Below are 18,592 nucleotides of genomic sequence, written 5' to 3' on the forward strand. Positions count from 1 at the left end.
GTCATTATGCCCAAAAAGTTAAATTTTAGTTTCATCAGACCACAGGACGTGCCTCCAAAAATTAAGGTCTTTGTTCCTGTGTGCATTTGCAAACATGAATTTGGCTTTTTTATGTTTCTTTTGGAGTAATGGATTCTTCCTGGCAGAGTGGCCTTTCAGCCCATGTTGATACAGTACTCTTTTCACTGTGGTTATTGACACAATCTTACCAGCTTCCGCCATCATCTTCACAAGGTCTTTTGCTTTTGTTGATATGCACATGTCTGACCAAAGCACGTTCATCTCTGGGACACAGAACCCGTCTCCTTCCTGAGCGGTATGATGGCTGGACATTCCCATCTTGTTTGTACTTGCGTATTGTCACAGGTGTATCAGAGGTGACAGACAGTCGCCCTGCAGTTGGTTGCAGGATATCTCTACGTTTGGTATTACAGACCTCTTCTTAGAGGCTGTCTCTAGGACCCAGCGGCTTCCTCCCTCTCGCTAATTAACACCCTACCTGGGTGTATAAATACCTGCTGTGCTTCAGAGGGCGGTGTCAGCGATATTTATTACTACCTGTGAAAGCTTTAGCAAGAGCAGTACTTCGTCCTCTCTGGAGCTTGAGGACGTGTGAGCATTTGTCTGGAGTCGTCTAAAGCTAAGCAATTTCCCCCTGTTAGTCCACCCCTGATGTCTATAGTGTTTAGTGGAGATCGCCTAGTGTTCATCTCCTCCCTTCCCTAGCCTTAGTCATACGACAGGGAAAGACAGGGCGAGGAACGCATGCGGCGATTGGTGTAGAGCCAATACAGGGACGTTAGGGGAGACAGGGTGACTCTAGATCAACCTAGGAGTTCTCCACTTCCCCCCTTTCCCTAGAGTCTGGGTTCCCTTTCCCTCTACCCTTTATTGTGGAGGTTGATGCGTCGGATGTCGGGGTTGGGGCTGTGTTGTCTCAGGGTCCATCCCCTGGTAAATGGCGTCCATGCGCCTTCTTTTCTAAAAAATTGCCTTCGGCTGAGAGAAATTATGACGTGGGTAATATAGGGAACTTTTGGCGATCAAATTGGCATTCGAGGAATGGTGACATTGGTTGGAGGGGGCTATCCATCCTATTACTGTTATTACTGACCATAAGAACCCTAGGAAAGCCAGATGGTCCCTGTTTTTTACTAGGTTCAATTTTGTTGTCACTTTTTGTCCAGGGGTCAAAAATGTCAAGACTGATGCTTTGTACCGGATCTTCCCTGGTGGTGGGGACCATGAGAACCCTTCCCCGATATTACAGAAAGGGGTAGTCATTTCGGCACTGTATCCTGAACTGGAGGGTGAGGTGTTAGAGGCTCAGGGGGACGCCCCTGCCTCCTGCCCATCAGGCAGGTTATTTGTACCATCTAATCTGCGCCGCAAAGTAATTAAGGAACATCATAACTTTGTGTTTTCTGGGCATCCAGGTGGTAAGGCAACCGCGGACCTCCTCTCTCGTCGTTTTTGGTGGCCGGGGTTGCATCGGGATGTGATTGAACGCGTAGCTGCTTGTAGTATTTGCGCGCGTTCTAAGGTTTTGCATACCCGTCCATCTGGTACTCTTCTTCCGCTACCTATCCCTAGTAGGCCATGGACACACTTGTCCATGGATTTTATAACTGACCTACCAGTTTCTGCAGGCGGAACGGTGGTTTTGGTGGTAGTAGATAGGTTCAGTAAAGTGGTTCACTTCGTCGCATTACCTGCACTTCCAAATGCCAAGACACTTGCTCAGGTGTTCATAAATGAGATTGTGAAGCTTCACAGGGTTCCCTCCGATGTGGTGTCAGATCGGGGGACCCAGTTTGTTTACAAGTTAAGTATGGCATTCTATTCTCGACTGGGGGTGCAGCTATCCTTTTCCTCTGCCTTCCACCCTCATTCAAATGGTCAGACTGAGCGTGTCAATCAGAATTTGGAGACCTACGTCAGGTGTTTCGTCTCCGACAATCAGGAGGATTTGGGCACCTTACTTACCGCTGGCAGAATTGGCCATTAATAATCATCGTCAAGAATCCACTGGCAGGTCTCTGTTCTTCGGTGCATACCGTTATCACCCACAGTTTGGTACCTTTAGTGGGGGAGGAGCTTCAGGAGTTCTTGAGGAGGAACGGTTTGCATCATCACTCTTCTGGGTATGGCTGGGTCTTCTGAGTAATTTAAAAATCATGGGAGACAGGTATAAATGCATGGCTGACAGAAAACGCTTGCCAGGTCCGGACCTGAATTTGAATGACTTTGTGTGGTTGTCTACCAGGAATATAACATTGAAAGTTCCTTCTTGGAAGCTGGGACCTAGGTTTATTGGTCCCTATAAAATAACCGCCGTCATTAACCCAGCAGCGTTTCCTCTTGAACTTCCTCAAGCCCTTAAAGTTCACAACGTGTTCCACTGGTTCTTACTCAAAAAGTATGTGGAACCTCTTGAGCCCTCACCTCTACCACCGCCCCTAGTAATGGAGTTCCAGATTTCGACGATTATAGATTCTCGTCTCCAACGTCGTTCTCTACAATACTTGGTGCACTGGAAAGGCTATGGTCCAGAAGAGAGGATGTGGGTTTCAGCGTCAGAGGTGAACGCTCCCAGATTGGTTCGCTCATTCCACATCTCTTATCCTGAGAAACCCGGTCCTGAGTGTCCAGAGGCCACTCGAAGAGAAGGGGGTACTGTCACGGGTATGTCAGAGGTGACAGACAGTCGCCCTGCAGTGGTTGCTGGAGATCTCTACATTTGGCATTACAGACATCTTCTTAGAGGCAGTCTCTAGGACCCAGTGGCTACCTCCCTCAGGCTAATTAACACCCTACCTGGGTGTATAAATACCTGCTGTGTTTCCGAAGGAGGTGCCAGTGATATTCATTACTACCTGTGAAAGCTTTAGCAAGAGCAGTACTTTGTCCTCTCTGGAGCTTGAGGACGTGTGCCCATTTGTCTGGAGTTCATCTAAAGCTAAGCAATTTCTCCCTATTTGTCCACCCCTGTTGTGTATAGTGTTTAGTGGAGATCGACTAGTGCTCATCTCCTCCCTTTCCTAGCCTTAGTCATACGCCAGGGAAAGACAGGGCGAGGCACGCGAGCGGCGATTGGTGAAGAGCCAATACAGGGACGTTAGGAGAGACAGGGTGACACTAGATCAACCTAGGAGGTCTCCACTTCCTCCCTTTCCCTGTTCCCCTTGTGTTGCACTAAGTCTTTCCCACACCTTGCGTGACACATATAATTGTTTGTACAGATGAACGAGGCACCTTCAGGTATCTTGAAATTGTTCCCAAGGATGAGCCAGACTTGTGCAAGCCCACAATTCTTTTCCTGATATCTTGGCTGATTTATTTAGACTTTCCCATGATGCTACACAAAGAAGCAGTGTTTTTCAGGTGTGCATTAACCCCTTAACAACATTTGACGTACTAATACGCGTCTGTGCCCTGGGACTTAAGAGCCAGACCCGTATTAGTACGTCATGGCGATCACACGCGCACACAGGCTGTGCGGGCGCGATCGCCGCCGGGTGTCAGCTGATTGTCACAGCTGACACCCGGTACTATGTGCAGGGAGCGGTCACGCACCGCTCCCAGCACATTAACCCCCGCGATGCTGCGATCGAAGTCGATCGCAGCATTGCGGAGGCAAGGGGAGGTGATCGCAGATACTCACCTCCTCTTCCGGCTTCCAGCGCTGTTTGCAGTGGCTTCCAGGATGTTGCCATGACGACCCGATGTCGTCATGACAACATCCGGGTCACCAGACAGCAGGAAGATTTTTTGGACATGCGCAGTGCATCTCCAAACAATCTTCTCCCTGTCCAGCGCTGACAGCCTGCATGACACATGGATGGTGCTGCATTCCTGTGCCATGTTGGCGATCAGAGAAAAAAAAGTGAAAGTCCCATAGTGGGACAAAGTAATAAAGTATAAAAATAAAAAATAAAATTGTAAAAATATTAAAAAAAAAATAAAAAAAATAATCCACCAAAAATAAAAATATAATGTACCCATCAATAAATATTATTATAAAAAAAAAAAAAAAAAAAAAACAATAAAAGTACACATATTTGGTATCGCCGCGTCCGGAACAACCTGACCTATAAAACTGTCCCACTAGTTAACCCCTTCAGTGAACACTGTAAAAAAAAATAATAAAAACGAAGCAAAAAACAATGCTTTATCACCATACCGCCAAACAAAAATGGAATAACACGCAATCAAAAAGACAAATATAAATAAAAATTGTACAGCTGAAAACGTCATCTCGTCCCACAAAAAACAAGCCGCCATACAGCTCCATCAGCCGAAAAATAAAAAAGTTATAGGTCTCAGAATAAAGCTATGCTGAAAAATATTTTTTTTCTATAAAATTGCTTTTATTATGGAAAAGTGCAAAACATAGAAATACGATATAAGTGTGGTACCGCTGTAAACGTACTGACCCGAAGCATAAAGCTGCCTTATCAATTTTACCACACGCGGAACAGAATAAAAAAAAAACAATTCCTGAATTGTTGCTTTTTGTTTATTCTGCCTCCCAAAAATCGGAATAGAAAGCGATCAAAAAATGTCACGTGCATGAAAATGGCACCAATAACAACGTCAAGTCATCCTGCAAAAAACGAGCCGTCACATGACTGTCTGCCAAAATCTGGAAAAATTATAGCTCTCAAAATATGGCGATGCAAAAACTAGATTTTACAAAAAATGCATCTTTTAGTGTGTGACAGCTGTCAGTCATAAAAACCCCATATGATTCTGGTATCGCTGTAGTCTCACCGACCCGAAGAATAAGGTCGTCTAATCACTTATACCGCATGAGGAACGGCGTAAAAAATAAACTCTCAGGTTAGGGTTGTGCTAGGGTTAGGGTTGTGCTACGGCTGGGGTTGGGGTTAGGGTTGGGGTTAGGGTTGTGATGGGGTTGGGATTTTTTTCAAAAGTAAGAAAAAAAGATGACAATATGGCGACTAGTGTTGAGCGCAAGTGCTCGCTACTTGAGTTTGCATCGGGTGCAGGGCCGGCTCCAGGTTTTTCTGGGCCCCGGGCGAAAGAGTCTCAGTGGGCCCCTTTAACACATACCATGATTCATGATGCAGAGATACGGCGGAGAAATATATATATATATAGTACAATGCAAAGATTTCACTTCTTACATTACATGAGTGATATCTATTGTAAATTCCACAATAGCTCAGAAACCGGTGAATCGCTCCACATAGAATACTGTCCCCCATATAACGCTCCATACAGAATACTGGCCCCCATATAAGGCCCCATACGGAATACTGGCCCCCATATAAGGCCCCATACGGAATACTGGCCCCCATATAAGGCCCCATAAGGAATACTGGCCCCCATATAAGGCCCCATACGGAATACTGGCCCCCATATAAGGCTCCGTACAGAATACTGGCCCCCATATAACGCTCCATACAGGATACTGGTCCCCTTAAAAAGCTCCATACAGGATACTGGCCCCCATATAACGCTCCATACAGGATACTGGTCCCCTTATAAAACTCCATACAGGATACTGGCCCCCATATAACGCTCCATACAGGATACCGGTCCCCTTATAACGCTCCATACAGGATACCGGTCCCCTTTTAACGCTCCATACAGGATACTGGCCCCCATATAATGCTGCATGCAGGCTGTTACCCCCCACATAATGCCCCATACAGGCTGTCCCCCCCTTATAATGCTCCATGCAGGCTGTTACCCCCCACATAATGCCCCATACAGACTGCCCCCCCCCCTTATAATGCACTATGCAGGCTGTTCCCCACCTTATAATGCCCCTTACAGGCTGCCCCCCCCTCTTTATAATGCCCCATACAGGATGTCACCCCCCCCCTCTTTATAATGCCTCATGCAGGATGCCCCCCCCTCTCTTTATAATGCTCCATGGAGGATGCCACCCCCCCCTTCTCTTTATACTGCCCCATGCCTCCATACATTAAAAAAAAAAAATCAAATACTCACCTCCCTTCTCCTCACCTGCTACCTGCTGCCCGCTGCCCGCTGCTCGGGTCCGAACTCCAGCGTTGTCAGCGTCTTCCCGCTCAGCGCTCCCTGTGACGGCTCAGGGGAGGGCGCGGTGTAAAGACGTCACCGCGCCCTCTGACCTGAGACGTCACAGGGAGCGCAGAGCAGGAAGACAGCTGATCTGCGGAGGCACGGGGAGAGGTAAGTATCCAGCTGCCGGGGCCCTGAGCAAGCGGCGGAGAAGGGTGGGCGCTGACACCGCTCTCCTCCGCCCATAGCCCAGCGGGGTGCGCGACCGCCAGTGGGCCCCTCTGCCTGCTCAGGGCCCCGGCATTTGCCTGGGTGCGCCGGGTGCTGACGCCGGCCCTGATCGGGTGTTCTGGTATGCATTGAGTATCGTGGGTATTTGAATGACATGCTCGAGTCTCCGCCCCATATGCTTCACGGCCCAAAAAACTTTGCGGGGATTGCCTGCCATGCACGAGCGATCCCCGAATGTTTTTTTTTGGGTGTCTAATAACCGTGAAACATCCGGGCGGGGACTCGAGCATGTCAATCGAGCACACGCAGTACATGGTGCATACCTGAGTACCTGATGCAAACTCAAGTAGCGAGCACTTGCGCTCAAGACTAATGACAACTTATTCAATATGATGACCTAATGTTATCAAATTCTGTGTCGTACCTCTGGGTTCAAAATGTTCACTATACACCTAAATAAAATCCTTGAGGGGTATAGTTTCCAAAATGGGGTCACTTGTTGGGGAGCTCCACTGTTTAGGCACACATGGACTCTCCAAATGCAACATGGTGTCCGCTAACAAATTGCCGGCTCAAATTGTTAGCGCCCTTAGGTGCTTCACAAATTGATTCGTAAAAATGGAAAAGTATTTTTTTTTTCACTTTTTCATTTTTATGAATCAATTTGTGAAGCACCTAGGGGTTCCAAGTGCTCACTATGCATCTAGATAGGTGCCTTGGGGGGTCTAGTTTCCAAAATGGGGTCACTTGTGGGGGAGCTCCAATGTTTGGGCACACAGGGACTCTCCAAATGCAACATGGTGTCCGCTAACAATTTGAGCCGATTTTCCATTCAAAAAGTCAAATGGCGCTCCTTCCCTTCCGAGCCCTGCCGTGCGCCCAAACAGTGTTTTTTCCCCACATATGGGGTATCTGCGTGCCCATGGGAAATTGCACAACAAATCTTGGGGTCCATTTTTTCTTGTTACCCCTGTGAAAATAAAAAAAATTGGGTCTAAAGTAACTTTTTTGTGAAAAAAGTTAAATGTTCATTTTTTTCTTCCACATTCCAAAAATTCCTGTGAAGCACCTGAAGGGTTAATAAACTTATTGAATGTGGTTTTGAGCACCTTGAGGGGTGCAGTTTTTAGAATGGTGTCACTTTTGGGTATTTTCTGTCATAAAGACCTCTCAAAGTGACTTCAAATATGATGTGGTCCCTAAAAAAATGGTTTTGTAAATTTTGTTGGAAAAATTAGAAATCGCTGGTCAACTTTTAACCCTTATAGCTCCCTAACAAAAAAAAATTTTGGTTCCAAAATTGTGCTGATATAAAGTAGACATGTGGGAAATGTTATTTATTAACTCTTTTGTGTGACATATCTCTCTGATTTAAGGGCATAAAAATTCAAATTTTGAAAATTGCTAAATTTTCGCCAAATTTCCGTTTTTTTCACAAATAAACGTTAGTGATATCGAAGAAATTTTACCACAATCATGAAGTACAATATGTCACGAAAAAACAGTCTCAGAATCAGGGGGATCCGTTGAAGCGTTCCAGAGTAATTACCTCATAAAGTGACAGTGGTCAGAATTGTAAAAATTGGCCTGATCATTAACGTGCAAACCACCCTCGGGGGTTAAGGGGTTAAAATACATCCACAGGTGTGTTTCTAATTAATTCAGATGTTGCCAAAAAAACTATCAGAAGCTTCCAAACACATCATCATATGGGCAATCCAGAACTGTTATAGGCATAGTAATCTTAGTATATGTAAACTTTTGACTTTGCAATAAGTAATAAAAATGCCTTAAAACATTCTCTCTCTCTCATTATTCTGACATTTAGCAAATATTAAAAATTATGGTAATCCCAATTGGCCTAAAACGAGAAAGGTTTATTCTGATTTCGTGTCAGATATTGAGAAAAACCATGAATATGTGTCTACTTATACAGTGTACTGTATGTAAACTTCTGGTTTATGCCATAGGATGACTTCTACAAATGTAGGCTACACTTCATGGCTTCTAGGTAATAGGTATAACAGATGGTTAGACAGTACTTTTATTAGGCAACACAATAAAAGTGCTGTAATGCTTTATACATGTGTTAATGTAATAAAATAGAATAATGAAAATAATTTTATTTTATTTTTTTTTTTGCAGCCGCTGATGACAAGATTCCAAACAGCTCTGAAGAATTACCTCGCCAAGCAGATACAAAGCCTGGACATTGAACTTCGTGAAATGGTGTGTACCAGCAAACAGTATAGGATCTTAAAATAAGGGCCAATATATAATTTAGGTAGAGAGGATGACTGGGATTAAAAAAAAACAGCAAAAAAAACACCCCTCTTGGACTCTGACATTATAGCTCCTCTCCATTCAAGGGAACGGGACTGAGCTGCAATACCCGATACTGTCCATAGATAAGATTGGTGCAGTAAGGAAAGCAAATCTTTATTTTTCTAATTCTGGATAGTCCTTTTAAAATGTTTTTTTTCTTTTTTTCTGGAATTTTCAAGGAGCGTGTGTTAAGATGAAAAATGACTAATAAGTTGCAATCTGTGATATGTTAGGTTTACTTGGACCTAAGAGTAAGGTCATATAACAGATGCTGCTTTCTCCATTTTCTTACATTTTGCTCATTGAGTGCTAGAGATCTGAAGGCAGAAATATTAAAAACTGTTTCTCTAAGACTACCTAGGAAATGTTCAAAGATGGTGTATAGTCAATATTGGTCAATACTTTATAGAGAAAAAAACTTCTTTATAACATGTTCTTTAAGACTCACTGATACAAGCATGCTCCTGTAATAGGATGTCTCCATTGTAACAAGGCAGTTTATAACATTTCCCTCCGAAATATTCCTCGATCAACTGTGAGTGGTATTATTGAAAAGTGGAAGCGTTTAGGAACCAGAGCAACTCAGTCACGAAATGGCAGACCAAAAGTTACAGAGCAGGGGAACATAGAGCATAAAAGTGACCAATGCTCTGCTGACTCAGTAACTGAGTCCAAACCTCTTCTGGCATTAATGTCAGCACAAAGACTTCATGACATTGTCAAACAGCTGCATGTAAGCCTTATATCACCAAGCACAATGCCAAGTGTCAGATGGAGTGGTATAAGGCACACATCACTGGACTCTGGAGCAGTGGCAATGTGTTCTGTGGAGTGAGGAATCACACTTCTTATTCTAGCAGTCTGGTGCTTGAGTCTGGGTTTGGAGAACGTTACCTGCCTGACAGTAAAGCATGGTGGAAAAGGGATAATATTATGGTGCTGTTTTTCAGGAGATTACCAATAGACCATAGTCTCATTGAAGGGAAATCTTAATACTTCAGAATACAAGATCATCTTGGACAATTCTATGTCTATAACTTTGTGGGAACAGTTTGGGAAAGGCCTTTTTCTGTTTCCCCAGTGCACAAAGAAAGGTCCATAAAGGCATGGTTGGGTGAGTTTGGTGTAGATACTTGACAGGCAATCGCTGACAACAATCCCACCTTTGGGGTGAACTAAAAATTATGAGTCAGACCCTTTCGTCCAACATCAATGTCTGAGTGAATGGGCAAAAAATCTCCAGACACACTCCAAAATCTTGTGGTAAGTATTAGAAGAAGAGTAGAGGCTCTCATATCTGTAACGTGGTGACCATGTCCATACTGACGTCTATGGATTTAGAATAGGATGTCATACATACTGCTTTAGGTCTAACATGTAGGTGTCCAAAAACTTGGCCATATAGTGTACACTGCTGTCTTTTTGCAGCATCACTGACACAAAGATATAGATAAACTATTCTATAGTAAGAATCTAACATCTAATGTGAGGTTTCTAGAAGATTAGCACACTGAGAAGTAAAAGGACTAATGGAGAAGGTCTTAAGGCACTGATCTTTACAAGGCAGCTTCCCACTTACATCTGATCGCTGACAAGGGTGAACTGGAGTCTTTTACCAGTGCTAGATAAGCCATGACGATCCATTTTTATAGACATCTGAGAAGTACTTTATGTACGGACCTTGGAGAGTCACAATGGGAAGCTAAGGAGGTCAAGTAATGCCTCCGTAGGAGATGTTTATAAAAATCCCAAGAGGGAATGCTATATGAATGAGATCTGAGAGATGGTAGACTCGTCAGGCCATGTAGTTGCTGTATTCCCTTGCTGATCCAGTTATGGGAATTTCAGTGAGGAATATGCTGTTGGATTATTGCCAGGAGATATCCTGATGACATATAGGAGGGAAGTTCTGTTTGGTTGCAAATTTCTACCAATCAGAAATGTACGAAGTGACTGTAAAATTGAGGAGTTTTACCAAAATATTTTGCAGACCAAAGCAGATGAGATGGCTTGTTAGTTTCCGTCATGACATTTTCTATAATTACCCAAAGGTTGGAGCAGTCATTAACTCCTCGTCACTACCAATTTTAGTTTTTTTTCTGTTGTTCGTTTCATTTCCTTCTTCCAAAAGTCATAATTTTTTTTGTTTTTACATTTTTCTGACTACTTTGTGGCGCGATGGCTTGTAGTTTCGAATGTCACCATTAATTTTTTTTGTTTTGTAAGAAAAAACAAAACACAATTCGCCATAGTTTTTTAGGTTTTGTTTTTAAGGTAGAAATGACCTTGCAACCTGATTTTCCAGGTCAGTATGATTATAATGATACCAAAGTTATATGATCTATTATAAATTCAGAAAATTTGTTTTAAAAAAAATATTTTAAAAATTGTTTTGTGTCTTTGTTTTCTGAGACCAAAACCTTTTTTCTCTCTCAAAAGAGATGTATCGCAGCTTATTGGTTTTTATTGATACTATTTTTGGGTACTTACAATGTTTTGATTGCATTTATTTCATTTTTCGAAGGAGGTGCGGTGATCAAAAATAATATTCTGTATTTTGACAGTTTTGACAGGTTCGGTCACTGCTGTTAGAGGCGGATGCTGGCTGGTTAACATAGCCGGTACCCAGTGTTTGTGGAGCAGGCTCAGCTACTGAGCCTGCTTCATGCAGCTGTACCCAGTATGAGATGTAATGCTGTTTTTTATGTTGGGAAAGGGTTAATTCACCAACTTTTAAGTTAGTTCAGGCCAATAGTCTAGATCTATGTTGTTACCACACGAGTGATGTAAGTTGTTTTTCAAAGTATTTTTGGTGAGCATCTTGCAAATATATAACCCATGCAGGAAATGGGGAATTCAGAGTAGTTTTGCACATCATTCGGAATAGTTTGGAGTATGTTGGCCAACTTCCATCAGATTTAACTACAGAAGACATGTCATTGTGGCAGTTTGTAATTGGTGACCGCCATCATGCAACGGGAGTTTCGGAATGGAAACTTCATTCTGCATAGTATTGGACAGAAGTACAGTACGTGATCCGGAGATGGTGACCCTCAAAAAGTTGCAGGAAATGCTACTTTAAGAATATTCAGAGGTTTAATATTTTTTTTATCATATAGCCATGAAAAGCTTTTGTGTTTAAACTTGGAAAACCACTGTGTGAATGAAACGCGTAAAAATAAAACAGAGCATTTATAAAATGAGATCAATACAAGAAACATACTTTTTTTTTTAACTCGTTTTATTGAAGATTATACAACAGAACACGATTACATCATAGAACAAAAGAACAAACAGCATTTCTCATTGTTCATTAATACTGTCTGGCAAAGTTAATCCTGCCCTTAACATACGATGGGTCTAATATCTTAACCAAAATCATAAGACACCCATGTAAGGCACCAAATATTACATACATTTTCATGAGAGAATACTCCTCATCACCTGGAGACTAATGTGAGACAACGGAGAATCAAACCAAGGCTTCCATACCTTATCAAATTTTTGAGGACAATGTCTAGTTTTATATACCACCCTCTCAGAGGAAGCTGCAGTATTCACCATATTGACCCAGTGTGAATCCGCAGGGGTATTCTATTCATCCATCTCATGGTGATAGCCTTGCGAGCCAAAAACAATGTTCCCCCGAGAAGAGTGCGAGGTAGTGAGGCCAGGTCTCCTCATCAATCTGCCTTAGGGCAGATTGGTACAGGGGATTGTATGATCTCGATGAGGAAAGCTATGACCTCTTTCTAAAAGTCTACAATAGGAGGGCGATACCACATCAGGTGTATAAAATCTGCTGCCTCTTCCCCACACCTATGGCAATCTGCAGGGGTGGATCTACCCATTTTATATAACCTGCTAGGTGTCAGGTAGAATTAATGGACTATATACATTTGGACTAGCTTGTTATTAATTGCTGGTGAAACATATTGGCGGGAGATCAAGGCCTCACTCCAATCCTCCTCTGATAGGGAGGGTATTACTGTCCTCCATTTGGCCTCAACCAACAATGGCGATAAGGAGCATCTCCTGCTTAGTAACTGGTTGTACAAAAAGGAGATCAACCCCTTGGGTCTACAAGAAACATACTTAGATTCAAAATCATAAAATCTTCTAAATCACACTCACATCTGCATCAGAAACTCCGTCTTTTTGTTCTGACATTGGAGCAGAAAAACAGAATCCAAGCTGTGATGGATCCATCATAAGAAAGATGCCAACAGCACCTCAATGATTTATAATGGAGTCTGTAAGGTTCAACCTATGGATAGGTCATCAATATGTTAATCTGAGACAAACCCTTACAGTTCATCATTAGGTGGATGTGCGTTAGATGTTGTGCAGTCAGAAATGTGTCTAACCAACATATATTTGGTATTCCCATTCATGGTTAAATGAACCTGTCACTAGGTTTGGAACCACTATACCAAAAGCTGACTTAGGGGCAGCGGAGTTTTGATTTTGTAGCAGCAACATACGTGTGTTCAAACAGATTATAAATGACACATTTGAACAGAATATAGCTTTAAATTACAAAAAGAATGGGGTCTACACCTGGCCTTAGACGTGAAATGTATATTGGCCAAACCTATATGGAGGTCCCCTGATTTACCCTGGTGATAGATGTTGTAGGGCATTAGGATCACTCAGTTGGACAGCCTGGTCCTTTTGTTCTCAAGGACATAAGTGACTACCAGAGAAGTCTGTCAGCAGCCTACTCGCCTATGTACACTCAGCGGAGCGTCCATGTCCATATGTATGGGAGGGTTTAGGGAAATTGTAGCCTTTTGAAAAAAAAAAAACGTTCAAGCGATGCTTTCAAATATCTACATACAGTCATGGCCAAAAGTGCCTGCACCCTTCAAATTGTTCCAGAAAATGAAGTTTTTCTCAAAAAAAATGATTGCAATTACACACGTTTTGTTATACACGTTTATTTCCTTTGTGTGTATTGGAACAACACAAAAAAACAGAGGAAAAAAGGCAAATTGGACACAATTTCACACAAAACCCAAAAAATGGGCGTGATAAAATTGTTGGCACCCTGAACTTAATATTTGGTCGCACACCCTTTGGAATAAGTTACTGCAATCAATCACTTCCTATAACCATCAACAAGATTCTTACACCTCTCAACTGGAATTTTGGACCACTCTTCTTTTGCAAACTGCTCCAACTCTCTCATATTTGAAGGTGCCTTCTCCCAAGGCAATTTTAAGATCTCTCCACAGATGTTCAATGGAATTTAGGTTCGGACTCCTTGCCGGTCACTTCAGAACTCTCCAGCGCTTTGTTTCCATCCATTTCTGGGTGCTTCTTGAAGTATGTTGTCATGTACATTTTAGCAAACTGCAGTCTAGCTTTTTTACGTCTGTGTCAGCAGTAGGGTCCTCCTGGGTATCCTGCCATAGTGTTTCATTTCATTCAAATGTTGACGGATAGTTTGTGCTAACACTGATTCACCCTGAGCCTGCAGGACAGCTTGAGTTTCTTTGGAACTTGATCGAGGCTGCTTATCCACCATCTGGACTATCCTGCATTGCAACGTTTCATCAATTTTTCTCTGCCATCCACGTCCAGGTAGATTAGCTACAGTACCATGGGTTGTAAACTTCTTGATTATGTTGCTCACCATGGACAGAGAAACATCAAGCTCTCTGGAGATGGACTTGTAACCTTGAGATTGTTGATATTTTTCAACAGTTGTGGTTCTCAAGTCCTCAGACAGTTCTCTTCTCCTTCTGTTCTCCTTGCTTAGTGTGGAACACACAGACACACAAAACAAGCATCACATGCTTGAAACAAAGTTGTTCACCCACAATTTTGGAAAGGTGCCTGCCCATTTTGGAGGTATTATGTGAAATTATGTCCAATTTGCCTTTCTTTCTCAGTTATTTGTGTTTTTATACAGTACACACAAAGGAAATAAATGTGTATAACAAAACATGTGTAATTGCAATAATTTTCTGGAACAATTTCACGGGTGCCAACACTTTTGGCCATGATTGTATCTGAATATGCCTGGAACCACAGCAGTAAAGCATCTAATAATACTGTCTGCCTTTATTTTTTTTAGATCTGATAACATTATCAGAATGTAATCATTGTACACATTTCTATATTTGCAGAGTACATCAATGAAGAAAAACAAAAGTGAACGTGAAGATCTTGGGGTCATTCTGTATGGCATACAGCAGGAATTGGCCCGTTATCAGATGGGGGTGGAGAAGCAACATGATAAACATGCTCAGATCTCCACAATACGTAGGCAGGTGGAAGACGAGCTGGAAAATATCCGAAATATGTACAAGAAAACACATCAAAATACAGATTCTGAGCGCAAGAAAGGTGCAGAGGTCCTCTCATATTAAATGCAATGTTTAATCACGAGTTTTTGGGAATTTTAGTAAGATGATCTGTCCTTGTCGTGGGCAATCAGTGCGTAGTTTGGCCCTGACTCCTAAGACTCCCACCCGTCAGCAGCGTGGAGGGGCTGTGTTACATGTTGGAGTGTCTCCTGCCTCTGCAGCTCAGCCCATACTCTTGTATGTTTTGGCTATTGCTGCCTATGTAAAATGAAGGTAATTCTGAGAATGCCAAGTTTTGTTATGGGCGCCCTCCATCTCAAATCCACTTCTGACGTTTCACTAAATTATCCTAGATCAATCTTCTGCTTCAAGGAGAATTGGGAAGGGGTTTGCGTTGGAATTACTCTCTGCCAAACAAGTGTTTAGAAAAATAGATATCTTAAAGGGAATCTGTCACCAGAGTTTTTTCAACCTAATCTGTGAGTGGCATGATGTAGAGACAAAGACCCTTATTCCTGCAATGTGTCACTTACTGGGCTGCTTAGTGTACTTTTAATAAAATCACAATTTTATCAGCAGGAGATTATCAGTAGAGGACTAGTAAACCTGCTGTTAGGTAGTTTTCTATATTCATGAGATTTGTATACGTCCCCCACCACTGCACTGATTGGCTGCTTTCTGCCTATGCACAGAAAGCTGCCAATCAGTGGTGTGGGCGGGGTTATACACAGCTCAGCATTCAGAGACCTGCTAGAGAAAACAGGGATTTTATAAAAAACTGCAGCAAGCAAAAGCAAAGATCAACACACATCTCAGCACCCATACCAATTTCAAGGATCCCTTTCTGAAAATGAGACTTACAGTAATTTTATTTTAGCTTCAAGAAGCACCCATGTTCTTTCTCAATGGCCTCTTGATAAATTTGGCACAACTTTTTCTGTACTTGTTCTGAGCAGATGTAGTTTTGCTCTATTATTTACGCCAATTTCTGCTGTAAATATAATAAATCTGTCGGACCATCAGCAGACCGCCCCTTTATCTTTTTTGCTGTAAGTCTATTGAGCCCTGCACCTGCGTGCCCATCACATAGCCTGGTAAGATTATTTCTAAGAAGGTGCTGTCTAGTGCATGACAGCAAGCAGAGATCTTGAAATCCAAGAAGAATAGATACTGAAAGAATATTTAAATATTGATAACTTTTCATTATTCCAAAGCATAACTTTCTACCCCTTCAAATTATATTAAGTGAACTAAAAGAAAACATAAAGAGGTTGTCCACTACTTTAACATTGATGGTGTATCCTTAGGATAGGTCATCAATGTCTGATCGATAGGGGAAGGACACCTGGCACCCCTCGCCGATTATCTGTTCCCAATGTCGGCAGTGGCCAGAACTGACCAGTTATGGAGCTGCACAGCACAGCTCCATCTACTGTATAGTGGCCGCGGCTGGGTACTGCACCTCCGTCCCTTATTTATTTGAATAGGGGGAGGATGTACAGTACCCAGCTGCGGCCACTATGCAGTAGACGGAGCTGTGCTCTGCAGCTCCATAACTGGTCAGTTCCAGCCGACATTGGGAACAATGTCACACCCCCACGGATCAGGCATTGATGACCTATCCTAATGTTAAATTAGTGGACAACCTCTTTAAACCTTAATGACTAACACCATCTTCATATCATAAAAATGTACTTGAATATCTGTGTCTAAATTATTCATAAAATTAGCCATTCTAGTTTCACATTAAAGATTTTTGACCATCTCATTTTCATTCTTTCAGTTTCTTCCATGCAAACCGAGGTGGAGAATTTGGCCTTGCGTTTATTCTACATGGAGAATATGTCCAGCGATGTGCGATCAGACATCTCCATTATGAAACGCGCTCTCCAGAAAACTGAAGCTGAGAGGATGCAGGCTGAGGTGGAGAAGCAGAAACAGGTACCACGGCAATCTGAAGGCAAACATTGCTGGGCTTTAACGCTTCAAGATTTTTCATTACTGCATTCTGAGAACCAAAATGTTTTCATTTTGATTTATAAATGGCTTCTACTGTGGGATGAGTTGTATTTTCAATGGTGCTGTTCTGGAATTGAATAATATATTGGAAAACTTTTCTGAAACTTTTTTTTTGTGAGGGGGTACGGAAGTAAAAATGGATATCTGTCATTAACTTTTATGATTAGTTTTTATACCATCATAATCTTTTTACTGGTCATTTCTATTGCAACTATATCAAATCTATATAATACTGCATTTAGGTAATAAATATATATATTGTAATGCAGTGGCTTGCTGCATTACTAAAATGTCCATGGGGTGTGTTCTGGCTGACCATGTACCTCCCCTTCAGGTGACTGATCACATGACTGTGACATCATCACAGGTCCTGTGCGCACAGAAGGATATATAAATCCTGGTGGTTTTGAAACAGGGTGGAAGGCAAGAGGCCTGGTCCCTGTCTCTGGGACACCATTAGCCCTGGAAGGCAAGAGGCCTGATCCCTGTGTCTGGGACACCATTAGCCCTGGAAGGCACGTGACCTGGGGGGGGGGGCCACACCTGGTGAGCCTTAAGCCACAGTTTTGGCAGAACAGAGCTGATGGAAGCCGCTAGACCGGGCAAAGGTAAAAACGCTGCTTGATATGGACATTGATGTTGTTACCTTGCTGAAGGCTGTATCTGGAGCCAAGTGGGCATATCTGCCACTGAAAAGGCTCTAGGATATTACATGTGTAACATGCCTGCGAGCCACTGAGATGGACTATGTTATAGGCTGTTTATGATGTGTAATAAACTGCTGGACTGTAGATTACCGGAAAACGTTGCATGTGTGCTTTAATTGACCCGGTGATGTGAGTTTCCCTCAACATGATGAATAGCACTACCTTACAGTTGGTTAGAGAATGCGGGCAACTGCAGCCTGGTTGCAAGGGGTAACGGCACAGGACGACGAATGTGGATGCAAGCATCTGGCTGTGGCTCTGTGGGGCGACGAAGATTAAAGCATCTGGCTGTAACTCGGCGGGGTTACGAAAATTGCCGTCGTACTCAAACCTGGTTTGCTGTGGCTCGGCGGGGCCACAAAGATTATAAAGCATCTGGCTGTAACTCGGCGGGGTTACGAAAAATTGTCGTCGCACTCAAACCTGGTTTGTGGTGGCTTGGTGGGGCCACGAAAATTTTTCCGGAGAGAGCGGTGTGAGCAGCGCACCGTGATTGGCTGTGAAGGGAGCAGCAAATGAGACTGAAGCTATTGAGCGATTAAAGCGCCTGTTAAAATTGCAGCAGCAGGTGTTTAAGAAACGACAACAGGACATGGTACAGGAACGGCAGGAGCTGTTGGCCCCTTATAGAATGGCAGCAGCGGACCATTCCTTGAGTTCTCCTGTGGCGCCTGTACTATCCCAGAGTGCCCAGGGTAGTAGTAAGAGATGTTGTGAACTGGGTCCTAGGACTATTGCTGTTTTTTTTTTTTTAGAGTACCCCCTACAGGTATAGTTGTCCAAAAGGAGGCGGAGTTTCAAAAGTGGGTGGAGCATGCAAAACCAGAAGTGGTTACTGGTCATGTGTTGGTGCCGCCTAAAAATGACAATTGGACCGTTGATAACTGGGTAGCTCCAGTAGAAGGGGTTGACGTCAAAGTGGGAGGTGACTTGTTGGTCCACAACACCAGGGGGAGTGACACAGACCCCACAGCTGACGGT

General features: G+C 43.0%; 1 protein-coding gene across 4 annotated transcripts in view; it reads left to right on the top strand.

Annotated features, from left to right (window-relative positions):
• CCDC40 (coiled-coil domain 40 molecular ruler complex subunit) overlaps positions 1 to 18,592 on the top strand; it is an 87,934-nt gene that overhangs the window by 26,287 nt on the left and 43,055 nt on the right. For all 4 annotated transcript variants that reach the window (XM_073684104.1, XM_073684103.1, XM_073684106.1 and 1 more), the window contains exons 5-7: positions 8,392 to 8,475; positions 14,706 to 14,925; positions 16,669 to 16,826. In XM_073684104.1, coding sequence (XP_073540205.1) covers positions 8,392 to 8,475; positions 14,706 to 14,925; positions 16,669 to 16,826 — 462 coding nt within the window. The remainder of the gene's footprint in view (positions 1 to 8,391; positions 8,476 to 14,705; positions 14,926 to 16,668; positions 16,827 to 18,592) is intronic.

This window comes from Phyllobates terribilis, unplaced genomic scaffold (genome assembly GCF_046119375.1).
Source record: "Phyllobates terribilis strain yellow unplaced genomic scaffold, ASM4611937v1 Scaffold_5__5_contigs__length_657084704, whole genome shotgun sequence".
Classification (NCBI taxonomy): Eukaryota; Metazoa; Chordata; class Amphibia; order Anura; family Dendrobatidae; genus Phyllobates; species Phyllobates terribilis.